The sequence below is a fragment of the Chrysochloris asiatica genome, unplaced genomic scaffold (assembly GCF_000296735.1).
Source record: "Chrysochloris asiatica unplaced genomic scaffold, ChrAsi1.0 scaffold00190, whole genome shotgun sequence".
NCBI lineage: Eukaryota > Metazoa > Chordata > Mammalia > Afrosoricida > Chrysochloridae > Chrysochloris > Chrysochloris asiatica.
Window position 1 is genome coordinate 2,788,645 of NW_006408708.1, and position 24,249 is coordinate 2,812,893.

The window sequence follows — 24,249 nt, forward strand, 5'->3', positions numbered from 1 at the left end:
TTCTCTGAGTTTGTTCTCATAGTTTTGTTCTGTTCTTGATTCTTCCGTCAATTTAATTCTGAGAGGTGCTGCCACGTATGTCAATCTCTGGTTGTTGTTTGTTCTTGTTGGTTCTCAGTCCACAGAACTCCCTTTAGGATGTTTTGTAGCACAGGGTTGATTTTGGCAAAATCCCTTGGCTTCTGTTTATCATGGAATGTTTTCATTATGTATTTGACTGATAGCTTTGCTTGATAAAGGATTTTTGGTTGGCAGTTTTTTTTCTTTCAGGGTTTTATAGATGTCATTGCCTTCTTGCTTGTATCGTTTCTGCTGAGAGATCTGAGCTTAATCTTACTTGCTTGGCTTTGTATGTAACACTTATGTTTTCCATAGCTGCTTTCAGTAGTGTCTCATCTTTGAATTTGGAGACCTTGATTATGATATGTCTTGATGATTATCTTTTGGTGTCTATCGTTCCTTGGTTTCATTGAGCTTCTTGAATATTTATCTTTTCACTTTTCAGGATGTTAGATAAATTTTCTTCCAGCAGTTCAACTATTTCCTCTGTGGAGTTGTGTGATTCTTCTTGTTCCGGAATCCCAATAATTCTGAAGTTATTCCTCTTCATATTGTCCAACATGAAATTTAGACCATCTTCAGATGATTTTTTAAGCCTTTTTTCTGTTTGCTTTTAGTGCTGAGAGATTTGTCTTCCAGCTCACTGGTTCTGTCTTCCATCTCTTCTATTCTACTCCTTTGCCCTTTCAGAGTATTGTCTATTTCTGATATTCTATTGATCGTTTGGACCTCTTTCTGTATGTGTTGAATTGTTTCCAATGCTGTATCTATCTTGTTTCACTGTTCCTGTAGTATTTTCCGGATTTATTTTTCTCAACTACATTGTAAAGTGTTTTGAAACATTTTAAAACCATTTTTCTGAATTCCTTCTCAGGCATTTCCAAGGCCTGCTCTCCTTCCAGAATGTAGTTCAATCTACCTCTAGGTCTTTTGTCTCAGACATTTTATCTTTTTTCTCCATATGTGCTGATAATGGTCATTTGCTTCTTGGACATTTTTAGTGTTTATCTGTGGCTTTAATGCTTAATTGAGTATGCAATTCATTTTTTCTTTATGCTGATTGCTTTCAGGTAGATGTGGTCAGAATGTGGGCTTCCCTTTTCCTTTCACTGCTCTTATTGCTTCACAGGTATTGTCTGCCTCCCTGGTATATGGCAGTTGGTATTGGTTCTTGACTAGATTATAGTGTGATTGTAGCTTGACTTATGGCAGCAGTTGCTGTCTCTTCTTGGGGAATATAGGGAGAGTAAAAGTGCCCCAAAGGTAGAAGGGGGAGCATAAATCAGCAAAACAGCAACAACAAAAAAACAAAACTGAAAAAACCACCCAAAAAAAACCCTAGACTGGATATTGTAGTCTATAATCGCAGAAAAGGGAGAGGGAGAGAAAAAAAAAAACCTGTAGTCTAATGAGTATGACTTTGTCGTCTTTCAGCTTCTTGCCTTAAAAGTTGCCTGATAGATTTCAAGATGCCACTGTTGGTTGTTAGGCTATACCTCAGGATTAAATTTTCAGCCTGTTTTGCTTTTAAACTCTTTCCCTCTCCAAACCTCTTGTTCTGGCTTTTTTTGTATTTAAAAAGAAACACAGTTCAGGGCTGGCTGTTGGGCTTAGAGTATCTGTGCCCATGCATGGCAGAAGAACCCACCAGTGGTGAGGGTGGGGGGTGTCCATTCGCTCAGGCATCCCCTCTAGCCACCAGAATGGAGGTGGGCAAACAGTGGAAGGCCAATGAACAGATACCAAGAAAAAAAAATCAGAATAAAGCAAAACCGACAAAAGTGTATTGTCTGAGGTTCCCGCTGCATGTTCCCATGGTGTTTGCTTCTGCACTTGGTATTGCTGTTTGGTCTCTCCCAAGTTGTCGGCTCCAGGTCTCTGAGCCTGGCAGATTCAAAAGCATGCAATTTCTTACTTCCGCTTCAAGTTCCACTAGCTATAAACCTTCAAACTTTTAATATATTCCTACCTATGCAGAGTCCTGGTGTGGCTCTGTGGGTTAATGCCTCAGATAGCAAAACCGTTTGAACTGCAAGGTCGGCGGTTCAAGCTCACTAGCTGCTCTTCAGAAACCCGAAACATTGTCACTATGGGTTGGAATCGACTTGACGGCACTTAACAACATGTGGCTCCGAGTTTTGGAGCTCTGCCCTGAATCTACTTTGCCTGGTATTCTGTGGTATTGCTGACTGCGAACCTCACTGCACCTCCACCCTAGCTGTCATCAAGCCTCGACTCCATCCAGGAATTTTTGAATTTTGAAAAGAAAAAATTCCTTAAAGTTATGTTCAAACTGTTTAGTTGAAATAGTAAAAAATATTTGAGTATTTCTATTTTAAATAGTTATACAGGGTAACCTCAAAGAAAACCCAGAATGATTTAGTAACCATTAACACATGAAGAAAATGAAAAGAAAACCCACAGGTAAGATGAACTCAGCACAGAAAATTGTGCAACAAAGAAACTAGCAGCAAAGCATCACAAGAATACACACAGCAGAATGATGCCAATCAATTCATACTTATAAATTGATCATTCTACTGAATATAAATGGATTAAAAACATTGGGCAAAATACAGAGCAGAATGGGTAAGACAGGATCCTTCCATGTGTTTTACAAGAGACACATCAACAGAATGGTTAAACTTTGGTATATACATAAAATGGGAATACTATGTATGTATTGTTGAATAATAATGAATCAGTGAAGTACCTCAAAATATGGATGAACCCGGAGAGCATTAATGCTGAGTGAATTTGGCATAGTCAATCATCAAAGGACAAATATTGTATGAGACCAATGTTGTAGAAAAAGTTAAGAAAAGGTTTTCTTAATAAAATAAACTATTTATGGGGGAGGAAAAATTATTCATGGGCTTGAAGGTAGACATATGGTAACATGATTGACAGGGTAGGCAATATACAAGAGGGAAATCAGCAGAAATATAAAGGTTGTGGGAGAGATGGGGAAGAATGCAATAGAGGGAATAGAGGCAAATACTGTTAAACGATACACGTAGGGGACTATCATCATTGTAACGAAGCAAAGTATTATGATCTAATGAATATAAAATGATGATCTATTATGTAAAACTTCCCTCAGTTCACAATAAAAAGGTTTAAAAACAAAAACAAAAACTCGTGGGTTTACTATTGGTCTCTCCATGTTCAGAGGGAAGAATGTGATGAAAACTGAAGACACTTGGAATCAGTTAGTCCAATGGAACATGTGAGCATCCATCTCCATGACTCTGAGACCAGAACCAGATGGTAGCTGGATACCACCACGAACTACTTTGCAAGGGATTACTAGATAGAGTGTGAGAAAACTCAAAATTATAAAGACCAAACTTACTGATTAAAAGACTAGAGGACTCTGACACTATGGCCCTCAGTCACTCTTCAGGTCTGTAACAAGAACTTTCTCCTCGTGGTACAATTTCCAGCCAAGCTGTAGGGGCAACACTAGTAGTAAGGCTGTTTACTATGTCAACCATTCAAAATCATTGAAATGTAACAAAGGAGACGATTTGTTGTATGTAAAACTGATGACCTGCTTGCTCATTCAATTAATAAAATTACCACCCCCCAAAAAGGATGTTATTGGAGATCAAATAGCACACTAGTTAATTAATCAGGGGTTCCTTCCCCACCCTGATTAATATGGACTCCGGGGCCAACCCAATTAGCACTCACACAGCTGTCAGATAAATGACACCAGTTTTTCTGCCTCCTCTGACTACTCTCCCCCTGACTAAGGTTCTGAGATATTTCATTCAGCTCATCAGGCAGTCCCAAATAACCATAAAGTTAGTCAAATCACCGCCACCTTATTATTAACGCTAGAACCAAAGAATCACAAGCAGAATCAAGAGACAAAATTTAATGTATGCACACAGTTTTATATATAATGCAGCATCACACCATGTAGGGCATTTACTCTTATTTTATACATTCAGATATGTTTGAAACACTTCTTAAGGCTACAAAACAGAACATAGAAAAATAAACAGGAATATATTGAACACTTACAAAAAGTGATATGATAAAGAATATAAAGTACTATTTTCCTTTCAACACTTCAAAAGATATGTATATATACTTAAAAAAATTTTTTTTTACAAGTAGCATCACAAATGATCACATCTTCACATGCTTTTAAGTATTATTTGTACTCAGTGTAAGGCTATTACCATTTTTCATACATAAATTTTTTTCTAACTCTGTAACAATACAATTTTTAATCCATTCAAGTAAATTCAACCCCCAAAATTGCTGTTCCTCAGCATTAAGACATGCACCCACCCCTCTTTCCAGGATCTTCCAAAGCTTATACTTTAGGGGGGAAAAGTCTCTTTAAAAGATAAAACCTAATTAGTGGGAGAGTAAATAGCTGACACTAGTAACAAAATCTTAGTTCTTTAAAACTGACAAACTGGAACTGAGCCATTATTAAGTTTTTAAACAAAAACACACAGCATTTAGGCATAAAATAGGGAGCAAAATACAGTAAACAGAAATAGTGTAGCTAAATGTGCATTCTCTTCAGCTACACTAGAATGGACCTTGCTTAGTACCCAAAAGTGAAAGGCAAAAAAGTTTACCTCATCAAAAACTGTAGGAAAAAAATATGAGGCAAAAATAAATATTGCTAGTTTCTAGGATGGCTGAATGTTTTCTAAACCAGAAAAGGTTAGAAAGGAACTTTATTGCACCAAGTCAATCTTAAGCAAGTTTGCAGTTCACAGGCATTTTAATTCACAAAGGAAATACCACACTGCAAGAATACAGAGTTTGCATCAAATAAGCTACCATCAGCACAGTGGTTTGGGGAACCTACTCCTGCCAAGTCAAGGCCAGGTCTGAGGTTCGGTCTGCCATGCACATGAGCATATGGATTACCAAGAAGCAGCACAAGGACTCCAGAGATGACAGTATCCTGCTGCCATGAGTTGTGAACTTCTCTCAGAGGAAACAATCTTGATGAAGAGAAAGATACATAATACTAAAAAGAAAGGGGGTAGTAATCACATTCAGCAAAAGCACCTAATTAAAAAAGAAAATAGGTGAGCTTTGGTCTGTCTAAACAATAGTTCTTCAAAATGTGTATGATCACCATTGAAGCTCCATAATTGCCAACTCAAACTACAAATGATTCTCAAATTTTAAACTTTTGCTTCTTTTCTTTTATACAGAAATGGTCTATCTTATATCAACATACTAGTATTACTCTTACCAATTAGAATGAAGAAAACAAAAGTTCATGTATCCTAAAACCTAGTTTGACTTTACCTAAAGCAAAAGCCCCTGTACTACATTTAAAAACAAACTAAAAGGAACAAATTAATAGACCTTCATGCAAACTTATCAACAAAACTCAAAGATCTTTTATTCCAAAAGTCACCGAGTAAAGTACCACCTGCTAAAATTCTCTTCCAGCACTGTTTCCATTATGGGCTTGAGGTGAGATATGGGAAACAGGAAGCAAATCAGTCCCTTTCAGGAAGTAGAGAGTACTGTTACTCAATTGAGGTAAGACAGCGTGACAAAGAAGAAATGAACAACATTCTGTCCCATTACATTTTAAAACATTTCTAGAAACTGAGAATAAATCTGTTCATTAAAATGGATACTGAAAACAGAATTCTTTAGGACTCCTGAGATAAAACTTATACAGAGCTTTTAAATCTGTATTTATATCTAAATGTGATTGTTATTAAAATTATCAGATAAACTAATCCTATTTATATATAAAGCCTGGGCAGAAAGTGAAGAACCCTCTAATCATCCTTACTCTCATTCCATAATTCAACCATTGGGCTTAACTAAGAAACAAATGACATAAAAGCAGTACCTTCATCAACTGTTCTAGCTTAAAAGGTGACAACAGAAACTTTTTACATCAGGTTCTCTCAAGAATTTTTTTCCCTTTCCACGCAAACCATCCCAGTTACAAATTTTTACCTAGCACCATCATAGTAAAATGTTATCTTTCAAAGTGCACTCTAAAACTCTATATTACAAAACATCTATATGCTAATCACTACTCAAATCAGCAGTTACTCAGACATTAGGTAATTAATACAGCACAGAGGTAAGTAACCATTATTACAGTACAGTGGAGATTCACTGAGCCTTGCTTGTATCCAAACATTCCTGTAGGTTGTCAGAAAACCCAGAAAACTCATTTGCTTCAGTTTGTCAAACTCAAGTGAATTGTATGTTTTTTAAAATAGTAATCTACTTAAAAAAAAAAAAAAAAAAAAAAAAATGATCACAACTATTTTTGGCTTGGTTTATTACACAGGCATGCAGATAGAAATTACTATGTTATTTTGCATAGCACTCAAGCTTCCTGATCCAAAGGTAATCTCTGAACATAAAATGGGTAGTATTTCACATTGATATGTACAAATAACGATAAGCTATAGCAATTTTCCCAAAATAACACATTATGAGTGAATGCTGTGTTAATTCAGGGTCAAATCCTTAAGTAGAACAGAGTGCAACATGCAAAAGGAACTGCTAGGAATACTGCAAGGACTGGAGAAAGGAAGCAGGATCAGAGGCCTGTTACCAAAGGGCAACAGGCTATAAAATTCAAAAGCAAACCATTGTCTTAGCAGCATCCTCTAGAAAAAAAAAACCTAGAAGTCACAACAGTCATCTTACTTCTGTACAATAGTTACACATGTGACGACTTAAACATGCAAAGCAAAGGGACACAACAGTGGTGCGAGGAGGAAACAAAACACAGCTGACTATAGAAACCTGTCAAACTAAGTTTTTAACATTTCTTCTCACAAAATATTTAGAATCTGTCAGTGCATTAGTGTTAAAGTGGCATTAAAAAATTCTGCAGCTATAACAGATGCAGATTATTTTCAAAATGCATAGCATCTACATTTCTTTCGAGTAGGCACCATGATATTTACACCAGTGCTAAGAATTCTTGGTGGAACAGCCTTTTTCATTATTTCTTAAATGTCTATCTTCTTTTATCTCAATCCCAAGTTCAACAAATACTCACCCAAATTAAAAAATATACCCTATGAATATTGAAAGAACTATATACAACATTTCTAATACACAAGATAATCGGCTGTCTTATGTGAAATATTAAAGAGAAGACATTATTCAAGTTTGACAGATATTGAGATGAAAGGCCTTTGGGTTGGAAGCATTTCAGAAGACAACAGTGTTTTAGGCTGAAAATTGGTTGAGCCCAGTTTATGACTAAGGCATTGGATAATAAAATAAACATTTCTATTTGGTGCAATGTTATGTTTTTGAATCTATAGTGTGTCAAATGGTATATTTTGTCACTTTAGTAAATACTATATAAAGCACACTTCTCCAATATTTGAAGTCAAACATCTCATACAAGGAAAAAAACCCCAAACACTAAACCTATACTGTTTTATATTAAGCTGTTTATAAAAAATACTTTAACAAACTTATTTTCTATTTTTATGGGGGCAGTCACCCGATAAACAGATTTTGAATGAAGAAAAATGGCAATACCAGGAATTCATCTGCCCCTTTGAACTCATGTCTGAAATCTCTTGTCCAGGATGGGAGGGAGGGTCACAGGGGAGGGGAGAAGAAAAGTCTAATTCAGGTTTTATTTTAATGTACCTTTTTAAAAAGCCTTCAGAAACATTCCACCTAAGGGTGTCTGCTCTAGAATAGTTCAGCAACAAGTATCAAGTGTGCTGTCCCCGATGGCCATCTCCCATCCCTGACCTCCTCCTGTCGCCCCTGTATGGTCTTCCTCTAACATTGCGTTGGTACTGATAACCTTCATCCCGGTTCCTGTTTGGCTGCCCTTTCCAGAACTCCTCACTTCTTGCATGTTGATACCCTCCTCTACCAGAATAGCCCCAATCATTTTTGTACTTTCTGCTCCCGAAAGTCTGATTATAGAACTGCTTGGATCTGCCGCTTCTTAAAATATTAGATACTTCATTTTCGTCTTCTGAGCTTTCTTCTTTTGGTCTTTGCACTCTGCTATCAACCAAGTTGGCCCCAGGGCTAATCCCATCAGAAGCAGCCTTAGGATCTTTCACTTTTTCTGTTTTTTCTTTCAGACTTGGAATGGTCCTTTGAGGTTCAAGATCGACAACAGTTCCTTTCTCTCTGTTTAGAATCTGAGTGTGAAGATGAGCCTTTCCCTCTGTTAATGGAGGGATAGAAGCCAAGGCCAGATCTGCCTTAGGTGTCTGGGATGACTGCTCCACTCGGTCTTCATGCTTACAGATCATACCTGCTTCAGGGAGAGGGGGTGCTCCTTCACAGCCAGTCTCCTGAAACTCATCCACTGCTGAAACTGTACCACATTCTTTGGACAAATCCAGATTTTCCAGGGGCAGATCCAATTCTCCCTTTTCATCCGAGGGAAGAACAACATTCTGTCGCATTACTGGATTCTCTATAAATCCCTGAAACGGGTACCCATACCAAACATGAGGAAAAAAATGAGGTGCGATGGGAACTGGGCCTAAAAATGGATTCGGTCCAAAGGATGGTTGTGGGAACATATTCTTGCCACTCAGTGACTCCTCATATTCAGCATGAAGCAGTTGACTAGGGTTGTCAGATTCAAGATCAGGCTGGTAAGATAACTGCCCATGACTTTCAGACACCTGAGATGGAGGGATAACCAGAGGTGAAGAAAATGTTGGTGGTCCAATCTCTGCTGGTGGCATCTGACCATTAACACTGGCCTCAGTCTGCATAGGAAAGTGCGCCTCTGCACAGGTACAATCACTTTCATTCTGAGTAGAAGGAGCTTCTTGGAACCAAGGACCATGAGGATACACAGGGACAGGGACCTTTGGGTACATCCTGCAGGCTGCCAAGTAGGCCTGGTGCAATGGGTATAAGTAAGAATGTGGAGCCCACATAGGACAACTATATGCCTAAAAGAGAAACAAAACAATATGATAAACAAAGAGGTGGGGGTGGGGGGTGAGAAGGACATTCAGTATGAGTATTTATATAAAAGAAATGGTGTATATGAGTTATGATGTTGGCGGAGAATATTAAAAGTACCATGGACTGCCAGAAGAATAAACTAAGTCTGTGTTGGAAAATGCTCCCTAGGAGCTAGGATGTCCAGACTCTGTCTCTCATACTTTGGACATGTTATCAGGAGGGACCAGTCCTTGGAGAAAGACATCATGCTTGGTAAAGTGGAAGGTCAGTGAAAAACAGGAAGACCCTCCAGTGAGATGAACTACTTACTGCCACAGTGGAAGAAGCAATGGGCTCAAGATGGCACCTAACAACAACAACACTGGGCTCAAGGGAAGTTTCTCATGCTGGCAAAGACCACAGACTATAGAATCAGCAGTCCAGATGCTAGGTCATGAAAATGACCTTAGTGGAACAGTAGTAAAAAATTAAGTCATGGCTTTAAGACTCTATTCCTATCCCGAAACCAACCCAAATTTCTGGTACAGAAGTAGATATGAGATAATGTAATGAACCCATTCACAGACTATCACAATTATTGTTTTTATCCTGTGGCAATAAATCTGGGTAGCACAGATCTCAAAAACAACCACTACCAAACACTTTAGGGCTGTCTTTGAAGATGTTCATCACTAGCTGTTTAAATAGGCGGGCATTCTCATTCTGGCGCTATTGCTAACTGATCCCATACCAGTAAGTGAATTTGTCTGAATCTGTTCTACCAATAAAATGTTTGTTTATCTTTAGGGTTTCTAACCCCAATCAAACCCACTAACATCAAACTGATTTCTACTTGTAGACCCTATATAGGTTTTCCAAGACTCAATCTTTACAGGCGTAAACAGCCTCATTTCTCCCATGGAATGGCTACTGAGTTTAAATCCTGAGCTTGCAGTTCGCAGCCCAACAACTAACCCACAATGCCACCAGGGATCCTTTTGAGATCTCCAACATTAAGAGTCAATTTTAGGAACTCCTTTAGCACTCCAATAGCAAGAATTAAGTTACACCTCTAGAAAAAAGAAGAATAATGCTGAAAATGAAACACTCCAAATCCTTCTCCTGACAAAGCATAGTTAAAACACAAAACATTATTAGTTAGTTGGCTAAATTAAGTAATTTAGACTCAAGATATACTAAATGGCTTATCCAGGAATAAACAGTTAAGTAAGTAATGACACAGAACCCAAACTCAGATCTTTTATCTTGTTTCCCAGTGAGGGCATTAAGCTGCCCTTTGGCCATTTCCTGAATATAATCACAGGGTTAAATCATTTGTGATTAAGAGGAGATGCAAGCAAAACTAGGAGCCTCAACTACCACTCCTAATATGAAAAAGGCTGTGTACTTAAAATGGGATTGTTTCAGTAAATGTGTAGTTTCTGACAAAGCAGAATTTAACATTTACTTAAATGGTTAATACATTATAGTTTCTGACTTACGAAATATTTGAGTTTATGATGAACCACACTTAAAATTATCTGTTTTTGTGGTCTTTTTTTTTTTTGCTTATGCAGCATGCAAGAACCGGAGGAACAGGAAGTGTCAATGTAGTTTAAGTTTATATGGCATGCTTCCAACTCCCAAAACTCACATCAGATTTATAAAGATACTGATATTAAAAAAAGCACTAATAACAAAAGTTAAAAAAAAAAAAAAGGTTAATATGTCATAACCAAGAGTTATTTGACTAGAACTCAGTTACTAAGTGAGGGGTTAGCTGTATTTAAAAAAGTAATAATTTAACAAGAGAGTTTAAAAAAATAAAATATATTGGAATACCTAAAAGGGGTTCTACAACTTGCCCAGTGAAATAGGCCTTGTACAAAGCCTTTACAGAGTATAGGACCTTAGGTGGAATCCTGAGTCCCATCAAAAACCTGTGAGATGAGACATTCCCACTAGAAAGGACAAGCAGACTGGAACAGCTACAGTGACAGAAGATACATCTTCATGATGAACCTGACCTATACTCAGAGCAGTAGTTACTCTAAATACCAACAGAGAGGGAAAGAGTCTTCAAATCAAGTATCAGTGCTATCTGCTCTGTGCACAGGGTAGATAGGGACGGGCAACTTAGACATTGGCTATCTAAAATGAGGGGACAATAAAGGCACGAAGTGACTGGCTTACAAGGTTTCAAGAGGGAGCTTAGTTTAAGAGGGTGAGGGGAAAGAAAGAGTCCCCACTGAATAGCTATCATCTTGTCTAGATGGGTCTGGTGAAAGGAGATGGGGATAAGATTCGTAAGATTCAATAGTGAATAACTGTTATCATGACTAATCACGACTGTCACAATTGTAAAGGTACAAGTTTTGTAACAAAAAAAGGGGAGTGGTTAATCTTACTGTCCAGAAACAGAGAACCCTAGGTCCATCAAGAGAGAAGCGCACAAGCAGAATGCGGGACCTTATCCAGAAAAGCAGCAGTGCCAGAGATGGAGGCAGAGATGGGGTATGGAGAGGGGGAGCGGCTGAGGACTCTAGATTCATTAACTAAGAAGAGAAGGACTAAGAACTGGTGGCCAGGAGCCAACTTGCAGAATGTGCCCTTTGGAGATGTAAATGATTATATATGCCTGAGTGGGTTTTTTTGTTTTGTGTGTTTTTTAAAAAGCTAAAGTGGATAGAGAGAAATACTTTTAACTGATGGTATATGGAGGAGATTATAATCAATGTAATGAAACAAGTTATATGAATGGTTGAATGTGAAACTGATGATGTGCCCTGTAAAACTTTCACTCAATCCACAATAAAAACCTTAAAAACAAAAAACTTACTTTCACTCCAAGATTGAAGAAGAATCGAAGAATGCTCTTATCTGAAAAATAATAATCAGTTATATATACTAAAATTATACACACATTTTTTTCCCCCTTAACCTCAAATAACAAAAATCTCCAAAGAGACAGTGTGTAATGAATACTTCCCAAAGTCAATTTCACGTACTAGAATTGTTTTTCTAACAAATAATGAAAGTTAGATTAAAACTATAATAGAATCAAGAACCAGGCTTTGCTGTTTTTATTTGCCAGCAAGTTGGCTCTGAATCCTGGTGACCACATACAAAATAGCTAAATGTTGTCTGGTCCTGTGCGAGCTTCATGACTATTGATACGTTCAGGGACCACTGTTGTAGCTATTGTATATTTTGGGTCCTTCCCAACTGAGGACCATCAAGCATTATCCTGAACAACAGCTGGCTGTAATACTTGGCTAATTTTCAGAAGCACTGGACTGCTAATGACACAACTGGCAGTTCAAACCCATAGGTTGTTCCATAGAACCCTACACAGGGTCACTGTGAGTCAGAATCTACTTTCTTCTTCCTAGTCTGGAAACTTTGATGAAATTTACTTACCATGGGTGACACTGATGGCATGTGAAATACTGGCCGGGGTCATCATATTCAGCAATACACAAACATCATTACAAGGAACTGATAGATGATGGTAGGCTCTATTCCCCAAACCACAAACCCAAAGCCATCAAGACCTTTCTAAAATCATGTTGTTAGTGCCTTCAAGTCAGTTCTGGCTCATAGCAGCCATGTATAGCATTTCGGAGGGGCAGTTGGTAGGCCTGAACAGTCGAACTTGCTGGTGAACAGCCCACTGCTTAGCAAGCCTAGGTTTTCTGAGGCTATAAATCTCTAGGGGAGCAGAAATTCTGTTTCCTTTCTCCAGCAGAGCGGCTAGTGCATTCAAACTGCTAAGCTTGTGGTCAGCTGTCCAACACACAGACCCAACAAGCCATGAGGCTCTCTTGGTAAAAGGTATTCTAGGATAATATGCTTTCCTGATGTTAGCTGTCATCAAATTGGTTATGACTAACAGTGACCTAACAAAAGGACACTGCCTGATCCTGCGTCACCCTCACAATTGTTTTGTTTGAGCCCACTGATGGTCACTGTGTCAGTCTATCTTGTTGGAGGTCTTCCTTTAGTTTGTTGACCCTCCATGTTTCCAAACTCGAGGTCCTTCTCCAGGGACTGGTAACTCCTGAAAACATATTCAAAGTATGGCAGACAAAGTTTCGTCAACATTGCTTCTAAGGAGTATTTTGGTAGTACTTGTTCCAAGACTTCTTACTCTGGTTTTGTTGTTAAGTGCCGCTGAGTCAATTCTGTCCCTTAGTGACCCTGTATAGGGTATCCAAGGAGCAGCTAGTGAACTTGAACCACCAACCTTACAGTTCAAATGACTTTGCAGTCTGACACATTAGCCCACAGCGCCACACCAGGAGTCTTATTCTGGTAGTCCATGGTAATTTCAATATTCTTCACCAACACTATAATTCAAATGCACCAATTCTGCTACAATCTTCCTAATTCATTGTGCAACATTCTCATGCATATCAAGGAATTGAAAATATCATGTCTTGGGTCAAGAGCACTTTAGTTAGTCCTCTGACATCTTTGCTTTTTTTTACACTTTAAATAAGTCTTTTGCAGATTTGCCTAAATCTATTGTCTTTATTTCTTAACAGCTCATGAGTGTTGATTGTGGATTCAAGCAAAATGAAGTCTTGCACATTTTCAATCTTTTCTCCATTTATCATGGTATTTAAATTGGTCTTCTGCAACAGATTTGACTAATGCAATAGGTCCTTTGATTTCTTGACTGCTACTTCCATGAGTGTCGATGGCTGAGCTGAGCAAAGTGAAGTCTTTGACAACTTCAATCTTTTCTCCATTTATCTTGATGCTATTCATTGGTCCAGTGGTATTTTTGGTTTCTTTACACTGAAGTGCATCCCATACTAGAAGCTGTGGTCTTTGATCTTCACCAGTAAGTGGTCCACCTCTCATTCTTATCTTAGTAAGTTCCACAGAAACCTGTACACCATGGCTGTCCCTGCTGGTATTTAAAATACCGGTGGCATAAATTCTAGCATCACAGCAACACACAAGCCATTAGCATGACAAATTGACAGTAAAGCAGTGGATGCGCTGCCTCTGCTAACATCTAAATTCCAAAATTAGCTTCATATGAGAATTCTATTTGATTAAAATTGGATATAGGTGAAGGTAAGTCCTATGCTCATCATATATTTTTTCTAATTTTCATGCTGAATAATGAAATAAAAATATTGAAGGGCTGGAAGAAAAATCAACATAAGCCTAACAAGATGATTTCAGTAGGATACTACTAATAATCCATTTGTTGGTGTTAAGTGCCACTGAGTTGATTCCGACCATTAGCCACCCTGTATAGGGTTTCCAAGGAGCAGCTGGGGAGCTTGAACCACTGACCTTGCAGTTCAAATGACTTTGCAGGCTGACACATTAGCCAGTTACAAATAAACCCACTCACTTCCCAAGCATTAGACCACTGACTAATAAGACCACATAAATTTAAGTGAAGAGCATCTAGGCAGTGACTGCATTACTCATTTCCCACAGAGAATAAAATTTTACAAATTGAAAACTAAAACAGGCGAAGTAAATTCCTTTTATTATTTTTAATAAGTAAGTATTAATGAGTAAGGACTATAATAAGAGCTACTAAATATTAAGTCATCCTTCTCTTAGGATTTTTCATGGAAGAAGTGAAGTAGTTCCAAAATCCAAACCAATGAGAAGACTCAATAACGCTTAAATATCCAGCTAGTAAAATAATAAAGATCTTAATTACCAAAGACACAAAAAATATTTTCTAATAAAAATCCAACTGAGATAGGAGAGAGTAAATGACTAATAATTAAATATCTGCTTTCCCTCTCCCCGCAGGAAGTCCTTCATCATAGTCAGCATTCAAGACGTGACTTCTAATTTCATCTCATTTCTCACTAACCCTGATTCTACTTAAGTAAATTAAATTCAAATTTACTAAGGATCTCACCTTTAGGCAGGTCCTCCCCAGTGTGACACAGTGAATAGGGTGGTGCAATGGCTCGATCTCCCTTTTCATTATAGGGAAAACCAGGATAGAGTGGATCCTGATAAAGGCTCAATGTCTGAGGCAAAGGCATCAAGGGCTGGTTAACAGCCTGTATTGAAACAGGAACTGGAGATGGTGTTAACTGGGCTTGCGACACAGGGGAATCAGGTCCTGTGGTCAGAGTCTGTGTCACTGACAAAACAGGAATTTGAGCAGGAACACCTACACAACAGAAAGGAAGGAAGGAAGGAAGGAATAAAATAATTACAGAAAGGTAAAAAATTAAGTTTCTACAAATATGCTTCCATCAGATTAAAAGTAAAGAATGTTGTATAACCAATACAGCTGATAAAAGTACATATATACTTATGTAATCTAAAACATAGTTTTCATGTCAATCAAGGAACTCTCCTGGACTCACAGTATGAAACAAGTCCCAGTAAGCAAGATTTGGGTCAATGTTTTCTAATAGCAGCTCTTCCAAACATGTGAAAGCTATAGGGTCCTGGCAAAGGATTCAATCAGCATCCATAAATAGCTGGAGCCACAGCAGAGCCACCAAACTATAGTGCCAGTTAGTGCTAAACACTCAAGCCAACTGGAAAATCATTAGCTAAGACAGCACACTACTGGGATTTAGGTGGCACATTTCAAGTACTACTCAAATGAATTCAGCCTTCACACCTAGGAAACATAGCAATGCAGAGGATCACAGACATTCTGTGCTAAACAATCAAAGCAACTGGAAGATCATTAGCTAAGATATCACACTACTGGGATTTAGCAAAGCAAGTGACCACAGACATTCTGTGAGGTTCCACACACCTAACAATTTGACTTTCACTAAGAATCTGAAGTGTTTTACTCGAAAGACTTTCTTCTTGACTGACTGGCTTTGTAAAATTCTTATCTAACCTGTTGGTCCAAAAGTTGCAGGTTCGCTTGGCCAGACTGGCACAGTGGCTGGTAAAGAAGGCACCGCAGGAGTTAGATGTACCTCTGGAGGAACTAGAAGGGGAGCTGGATTTGACAAAGACACATGTTCTGCTGGCTTCTTTGAGGAGGACAGGGGAAAAAAAGACAATAAAATTTTGTGTAAGCATTATTTTTTACTTTTCAAACGTAATGTTATAGTTGACTGCCTTTTAAATAACTGCCATTTCTATATAAATTGTTTTTCTACAATTAAAAAGCAAAGAAAAAAGCACAGTAGCTGTAATTTCAGGTAACAAAATTACTCATAATAAAGGTTACCTACACAACAAAGTCACAGAAGTCACTGGCAGAACTGACCATAAAACATGTACCAACTAGTAAACATCAATCAAAAGGCAAGAAGAATGACAAGTTTCTTTTCCTGTCTTATATTACATCAAGAACCAAAATGCCTGCTACAACTCAGGTTCTTCATCACTAAACTGTGAATCAGCAACTATGTTTTAAAATATGTATTTTTCAAATCGATTTAATCATTAAATATCCTTTCTATGAAATAACAGTTAAAAGGATTCAGACAATTCTAAAAACTGGTTTTGAAATATAGTAGAAAGTCATAAATACTCAGGAATAAATCTAACCATAGAAACAAAGACCTATACAAAGAAAACTACAAAACACTACTATAAGACACCAAAATAGATTTACAAAATAGAAGAATATATACCAGTGTTGGATAGGAAGACTTAACATTGTGAAAATATCAATTCTACATAAAGTAATCTATACATTCAACATAATTCCAATCCAAATTTCAACATCATTACTAAAAAGATGGAGAAAATGACCACGAACTTTATATGGAAAGGAGAGACTTCGGATAAGCAAAGTACTGTGTAAGAGGAACAAAGGTGGAGGCCTCTCATTCCTTGATTTCAAAACTTACTATAGAACCACAGAGGTAAAATAGCCGGGTACTGGTACAACAAAAATACATAGATTAATGGAACAGAACTGAGAACGCAGAAGTAAATCCATAAAGTCAACCAATCTTTAACAAATGGCCAAAACACATTAAGTAGGAAGAGTTAAGACTCTTCAACAAATGGTGTTGGCAAGATTGGAAATCCATTTGCAGAAGAATGAAACCCAATATAGATTAAATGTAAAACCTACAACTATAAAAATCATCAGTGAAAAACCACAATCTTAGGATGGCTTTAATATATGGCATACATGTACAAACATAAAATAAAGAGAGCCCACAGATTGAATGTTTGTTTTTTTTTGCTACATTATCAGACAAGAAACAAATACCAAAAATTTGTAGAAAACACCACCATCTCTACAAGAAAAAGACAAACTAACCAATTAAAAACTGGGCATAGGATATGAACAGACATTTTACTAAGGAAGACATTCATTCAGTTAGCCAACAAACACATGAAGAAACAGTCATGATCATTAGCCATTTAACAACAATGAGAGATCATCTCACACCAGCATTAACAGCAAAGTTCAGAAAAACAGAAAACAACAAATACAGGTAAGGGTGTGGAGATATCTGGACCCTCCAGTCTGGTCAGACTGTAAAATGAATGGATCAACCACTTTGGAAAATGGTATGGCGCTTCCTTTGAAAGTTGAAAATAGAAATACATTTTGACCCAGCAATCCCTCTACTTGGTATATATCTAACAAGAAATATGAGGACACAAGTAGATCTATGCACACCCATGTGCACCGCAGCACTATTCACACAATAGCAAAACAATGGAGACAGTCTACGTTCCCCTAAGTGGAAGAATGGATAAACAAATTTTGGTACATATATACAGGAGACCATTAATGTAAAAAAGGAGCTCTGGTAGTGTAGTGGTTATGAGTCAGGCTGATAACCTCAGGGTCAGCAGTTCGAGACTACCAGCTGTTCCGTGGGAGAAAGATAAGGCTTTCTGCTCCTGTAAAGATTTACAGCCTCAGAAACCCTGTACAACTATGAGTTGGACCCGACTCCACGGCACATAACAACAACAAAATTAATGTAAAAGCTTAAGAAAAAGTTTCTATACTGAAAGGAACATGTTTTGATGGTAACCAAAGGTGGGAGCAAGTGGGGTGCAATTCACTGGTAGAGGGTGGACATGTTAGCTCACGTGATGTGAAGGGCATTATTTAAGGGAGAGGGCAATGAATAAGAAGAGGGAGTGTGGCAGATGAATAATGAAGATAGGTGAAGACACAGGAAGCTATGCATGCCCTGAAGGGGATACAAGTAAATAGTGATACATACACAACCTTGGAAAAACAGTGTTTTGTACATAGATACATGGACTGAGACATAGGATAAATGGATAAGGCAGGGAAAGTGGGATATTTATCTACATATTCCACAACTACATAAGCGTTAAGAGGATATTCGTATATGAGTATTTACCTTTCATGAAAACTATGAATGTGGTTGGTGGAGCATACAGCAAGCCAAGTGATGAGAACTTCCTAGATATTATCAAACATCTTAAAGCAATGAGTTGATGATTCTTGGGGCACTGGCCCATAGTCTCAGAGGATACTATGATCAACTGGCATAACATAGTCCACCCACAAAGACAATATTCTGCATCCTGTTTGTGAGTAGTGTCTGGGATCTTGAAAGCTCATGGCCATCTAAGGTGCAGCTATTGGTCTCTCCATGTGTGGAAGAAAGAAGAGTGGTAAGAATTGAAGAAACTTGGAATCAATTAGTCCAGTAGACTAATGGAACATGTGAACAGACCAAAAGAACTAGATGGTGCTTGGCTACCATTACCAACTGCCCTGAAAGGGATCACTTCAAAATGCAAAATTATTTAATTAACCCCCCCCACCCCCCGCCTCCCTAAAACCAGGTTTACTGGTTTGAAAGAGACTGGAGGAACCTGAGACTATGGCCGTTGACCACCTTGTACGTGTGGAAGGGAAGTCATCCTTGTGGCCCAATTTTCATCCAGGCAGTAGCTAAGTTTATAGAGAGAGACTAACAACACTAGCAAAGTATGCTCAATCTTATCTGTACCCAAATTGTGGTGCTACAGTAAATTCTCCCATTTTTCTGTTTTTAAATGATCAAAACCAAGGAATAGCACATTCAAATAATAAGTACAACAACACACTTACTTGTTCTGTAGGAGAAGGGTACTCTAACTTCTTCAACTTTGATGGTGATGAAACTCTTGCACATTTATCACTGCCAATATTCTTTAGAAGAAAAAAAAAAAGGCATACTTTATCTGGTGCTTACGTGCCACGGAGTCAATTCCAACTCATAGTGACCCCTGTATGTAGTTTCCGAAGCTATAATTACGAGAGAAGAAAGCCTCATCTTTCTTCCACGGAACAGCTCATAACTACTATGCTACCAGAGGATTGTGATTACCTTTTTCACTTTACCTGCAACAAGACTAAACTCTTTCGCAACTGAGAACATTTTTCAATTTTTTCTAATATTTGAAAGATAGCTTTGTCTGTATATTTTTTGATATAACAAACCAGTTAATGGGTAATTTTTATTGGTGATAAGACTATAAAACATCATATTGTTACTTGTCATTGATTCCCTAATCACAACAGCAATCCTATATGACACAAGAAACACTACTCCATAGGGTTTTCTAGATTCTAATTTTTATGGGAAATTACAGTTCTTTTCTCCCATGGAGCCACTGATTGGAGAGAAGCCCCGACGACCTAAAGGTTAGAAGGCGAGCACTTAACTATTGTGCCACCATGGCTCCTTCAAAAATGTACCACAGACTAATGAAGAGTAAAAGCTACTTTTCAACTGTGTTGGAAAAACAGTTATGAATTTTGGGTGACTATTCAAGCGCCATCATGTTTTCCAAATTATTTTCTCTACTTATCTATTTCCTTAAAACATATCTCTAAAAGGTTAAAAGCATCTCCATTTTCTCTCTGTTGTACTGTCACAGTGTTAAGGAAAAAAGGTAAGATTAGTGTTTAAAACTTTTACCTCCAATGTGCCTGGCTCGGGTTTCTTATCCAAGTGACTATGACCGTGGATAGGGTCTGTAACAGATGAATATAAATGAAAAGGATGGTATAAGCAACCAGTCAGGTTTGGAACAAAATATAAGACACAGAAACTCAAAAGTATTATTTGAAATGACCAAGTTTAGTCAGTAAAAAAATGAAGTTTTAAAAATAAACATTTAATATGCTTTTGTTTTTGTCAATGATTCTCTGTAGCAGTTAGGGGTATAACACTAAATCTCTAGCATCGACTTTCAAATAATGGAGCAACACACCTTTATCTTTTCGCTCTTCAGCATCCATTCTCCGTCTGTTTCCTTTCACATGTGATGACTTTCTCTGGACAACTGGATTGCTACTCTGGGAAGCTGACTGGCTGACTGAAGAGCTCTGTAAATTGGATGAAATCAACATTTAGTGTTAAAGCAGTACCCCAAATATATGAATTGTACATAATTAATCAAATACTTATGAGTAAAAATCTCAAAATCCACTGTTTCTTTACACTTCTGAACCATAAGAAATTAGAACCTAGGGCCCATACACAATTGTATTTTTTTCAGTTACATTTTTATTACTGAGTCAAAGTAAGTAGCCAATTTGGTTTAAATTAGCAGCTACAGAAGTCTCCTAAAGAATAATGCATTTTAGGAAGCCACCCTGACACATCAATCCTTCATCTTTGCAAGTCTGTAGTTTGTAGTAAATGGAAGCATCTCTATACCAATCTTCCAAAGGTGGCTTTACAGAACCATGGCCACTGTGGTGGAAAAAGTGAAAATAAGCAGACACAGTGCACCAAAAGTCATCACTGAAAAGACTACAGACTATAAGCAAATCACTTAAGCTCTGCAGGAGATTCCCCTTTCCAATCTGTGAAGCAAACAGACTGATATAACTCAGACTTTTAGATCCTTAAAGATCATTAAGGATCCCTTCTCATTACCATTTAAACAGCCCTCTGTGGTTAGTGTTTTCTAAAAGACAAGGCTGAGTCACTTATCCAATACAAGAGAGGATCCAGCTCCCTAAACCAAAAATGATAAATCAAAGACCCCATTTTAACACTTAAAAAAAGTTCACAGTATGTCCTCACATCATACTTGCAGTTTCATGTTCATTAACTCAAAAACAAAAACAAAAAACTATCAACACATCAGAGCAGCCACAGATACCTGACAGAACTGTGGAGACAAAAGTGTGGACATGCCCCCTGCCCCCTTTTTTTGTATTTGTTCATTGGTCTCTTGCCAGCTGCATACCTACATTCTGGTGACTAGAGAGTGCCCGAGCAAGTGGACACCCACCTCCCACCCCAGGAGGGTTCTACTACATGTGTGCACAGATCTTCTCGAAATTTGAAGTGACAGTTTCCACTTAAAACCAAATGGCAGTGTGCAAAATGGCCACAGCCGACCCTGAACTGTTTATCACTAGGAAAAAAGGCCTGAACGGGGATTGTGGAGCAAGATAGGCAGACTAAAAAGCAAACAGGCCAAAAATTAAATACTGAGATAGGTCACAATGACCAACAGTGGTATCTTGAGATTTCTCAGGAAGAATGAAAAGGAAAACCCATCTCCTGATCACATCTACCTAGAGGCAATCAGAAAGCATAAAAATTACCAAAATACACACCCATCTAAGTATTAAGGCCACAGATAACTCCTGAATATGCACAAAAAGCAGAAACAGAAGATCATATCAACACATGTCCAGAAACGAGATAAAGTGACTGACGCACATGAGCTGGAAGTAGACCTATACTCCATATTGGAAGATGGGCAAGCTTTGGAAATGCATGAGAAGGAATTCAGAAAAATGATGATAAAATGTTTCAAAACACATTACAATGGAATTGAGAAAAATAAGGAAGAAGTCAGGAAAGCGCTACAGGAACAAACAAATTAAGATACAGCATTAGAAACAATTCAAAACCTACAGAAAAAGATCCAAACTATCAATAAAAGAATATCAGATATAGACAGTACACTGAAAGGGCAAAGGAGTAGCACAGAAGAGATGGAAGGCAGAACCAGTGAGCTGGAAGACAAATCTCTCAATACTACTAAGACAGAAAAGCAAACAGAAAAAAGGATAAAAAATTCTGAAGAAGGTCCAAGATTCATGTTGGACAAGAAGAGGAATAACTTCAGAATTATCGGCATTCCAGAGCAAGAAGAATCTCACAAGTCCACAGAGGAATTAGTTGAAGAACTGCTGGAATAAAATTTCTCTAATATCCTGAAAAGATACACATTCAAGAAGCTCAACAAACCCCAGGAAAGATACCTTAAAAGAAAATCACCAAGACATATAATAATCAAGCTCTCCAAAATCAAAGATAAGAACAGAATCCTGAAAGCAGAAAGGGAAAAGAGAAGTGTAACATACAAATGCAAGCAAATCAGATTAAGCTCAGATCTCTCAACAGAAACCATGCAGGCATGAAAGCAATGGGAAACACCATATATAGAACCCTGAAAGAAAAAATCTGCCAAAAAAGAATCACTACACAGCAAAGCTGTCAATCAAATATGGTGTAATCAAAACATTCCAGGATAAACAGAAGCTAAGGGATTTTGCCAGAGTCAACCCTGCTATGAAAAACATCCTACACGGAGTTCTGTGGACTGAGATCCAACAAGAACAGACAACAACCAGAGAATGACGTACATGGCAGCATCACCCTGAACTCAATTGACAAATGGAAGAGTCAAGAACAGAATAAAATTAAAAGGAGAGGAGGATCTGAGAGGTCCGGCTATGATCAAAACAATTACAATGTGAAAGAAGGTAAATACAGAGTAACAGAGATCCAGGTGTTGAGAAGGTCAGGTAGATGACAGGATACAACAGACTGTCTTAAATGGAGGGAAGAATTAATGGAATATAAGGTAACCACAACAGTGGGGTTGGGGTCGGGGTTTTAGTTTGGGTGTTGGGGAGGGCAATACAAGAAGGGGGAGGAGGAGAAGAATAAGATATATAGGGGAACACTGAGACAGGTTTACATGGCCTATGTTGGAGAGAGGTAAATAGTGATGCATGCTCAACCTTGGAAAAACAGGGCTCTGATACAGGGATCTAAGCATAGTTTGAAGAGGGGAAATAATAATGGGATGCTTGACTGTTTTATGAATATTGGTTTCCCTTGTCTACCATTGTAAAATAGACACTTGAGTGTGATAGAAAGAAATGTTGGGAAACATGAATACACAAAACTTGTAAGCCTGTCTTCAGCCTGTAAGTGACTGGCATACCTAAAAGGAGTTCTAGAAGTTGCTCAGTGAAATAGGCCTCTTGCAAAGCCTTTGCAGAGTATAGGACCTTAGGTGGAATCCTGAGTCCCATCCAGAACCTTATAAGGTGGGACACAAACTCACTATAAAGGACAAGCAGGCAATCCTGGAACAGCTAGAGCAACAAAAGGTATCTTCTAAGAAAGATCAGGAAAAACCCAAAACAAAAATGTCAGCATGACTAGTTACTACAAGAATAAGCAAGCTGTTAGCCGAGAAGCCATCAATGCAAGTAATCAAGTTCCTTCAGGGCAAACTCCCCTCTAAGACTGAAACTCAAAGGGAACATATGAACATGCATGTAAGCTTGCTGGCAACCACACTGGTCTACTGGTGAGTGCAAGAGGGTGAAAGGCAGCAAAGAAGAAATGGGCTGAGTGCAACCACAGCCCATTGAATCCCGTTGACATGGAGATGAGAGAGAGAAGAGGAAGGGCTGGTTGGTCCAAAGTGTGGTGAAACCTGGGGACATTTGAGAACATGGACGAGGACATAGCCACAGAGGGCTAGAGCTGAGATTAGAGGAAGATTAAAAAAAAAAAGTAAAGGAAATAAGGGTAAATTGCTACAATTTGATGAACCTGGCCTGACCTATGCTCATGGAGGTAGTAACTTTAAATACCAATAGAGAGAAGGAGTCTTCACATCAAGTACCAATGCTATCCCCTCTGTACACAGGGTAGACAGGGACGGGCAACTCAGACATTAACTACCTAAAATGAGGGGGCAAAAAGGCACGAAGTGACTGGCTTACAAGGTTTCAAGAGGGATTTTAGTTTAAGAGTGTGTGTGTGAAAGAAAGATTAAACTGTATAGTTTTAATCTTATCAAGATGGGTCTGGTGAAAAGCAACTGTGATAAGATTCATATAAATTCAATAGTGAGTAATTGCTATCATGACTAATTGCGACTGTCACAACTGTAAAGGTAGAAACTACTAGATCAGAAGTAATTTGTCTCACCTTTACCACCAATTAGAACTAGATTTACGTCTCATCCCTCTCATGTAAATTGTGAAAGGGAAGGAGAACCACATGATCTTAAAAGTACCTTTTAGTTTAAAAA

At 38.0% G+C, this 24,249-nt stretch overlaps 1 protein-coding gene across 1 annotated transcript in view; it reads right to left on the reverse strand.

Annotated features, from left to right (window-relative positions):
• Positions 1-7,273: 7,273 nt before the first annotated feature.
• OTUD4 (OTU domain containing 4) overlaps positions 7,274-24,249 on the reverse strand; it is a 72,454-nt gene continuing 55,478 nt past the window's right edge. Inside the window, exons 15-21 of the mRNA XM_006872269.1 lie at positions 20,158-20,272; positions 19,863-19,918; positions 19,010-19,090; positions 15,833-15,971; positions 14,879-15,139; positions 11,816-11,856; positions 7,274-8,981 (exon numbers count right to left, since the gene is read on the reverse strand). Of these exons, the coding sequence (XP_006872331.1) occupies positions 7,767-8,981; positions 11,816-11,856; positions 14,879-15,139; positions 15,833-15,971; positions 19,010-19,090; positions 19,863-19,918; positions 20,158-20,272 (1,908 nt within the window). The 3' untranslated portion in view covers positions 7,274-7,766. The remainder of the gene's footprint in view (positions 8,982-11,815; positions 11,857-14,878; positions 15,140-15,832; positions 15,972-19,009; positions 19,091-19,862; positions 19,919-20,157; positions 20,273-24,249) is intronic.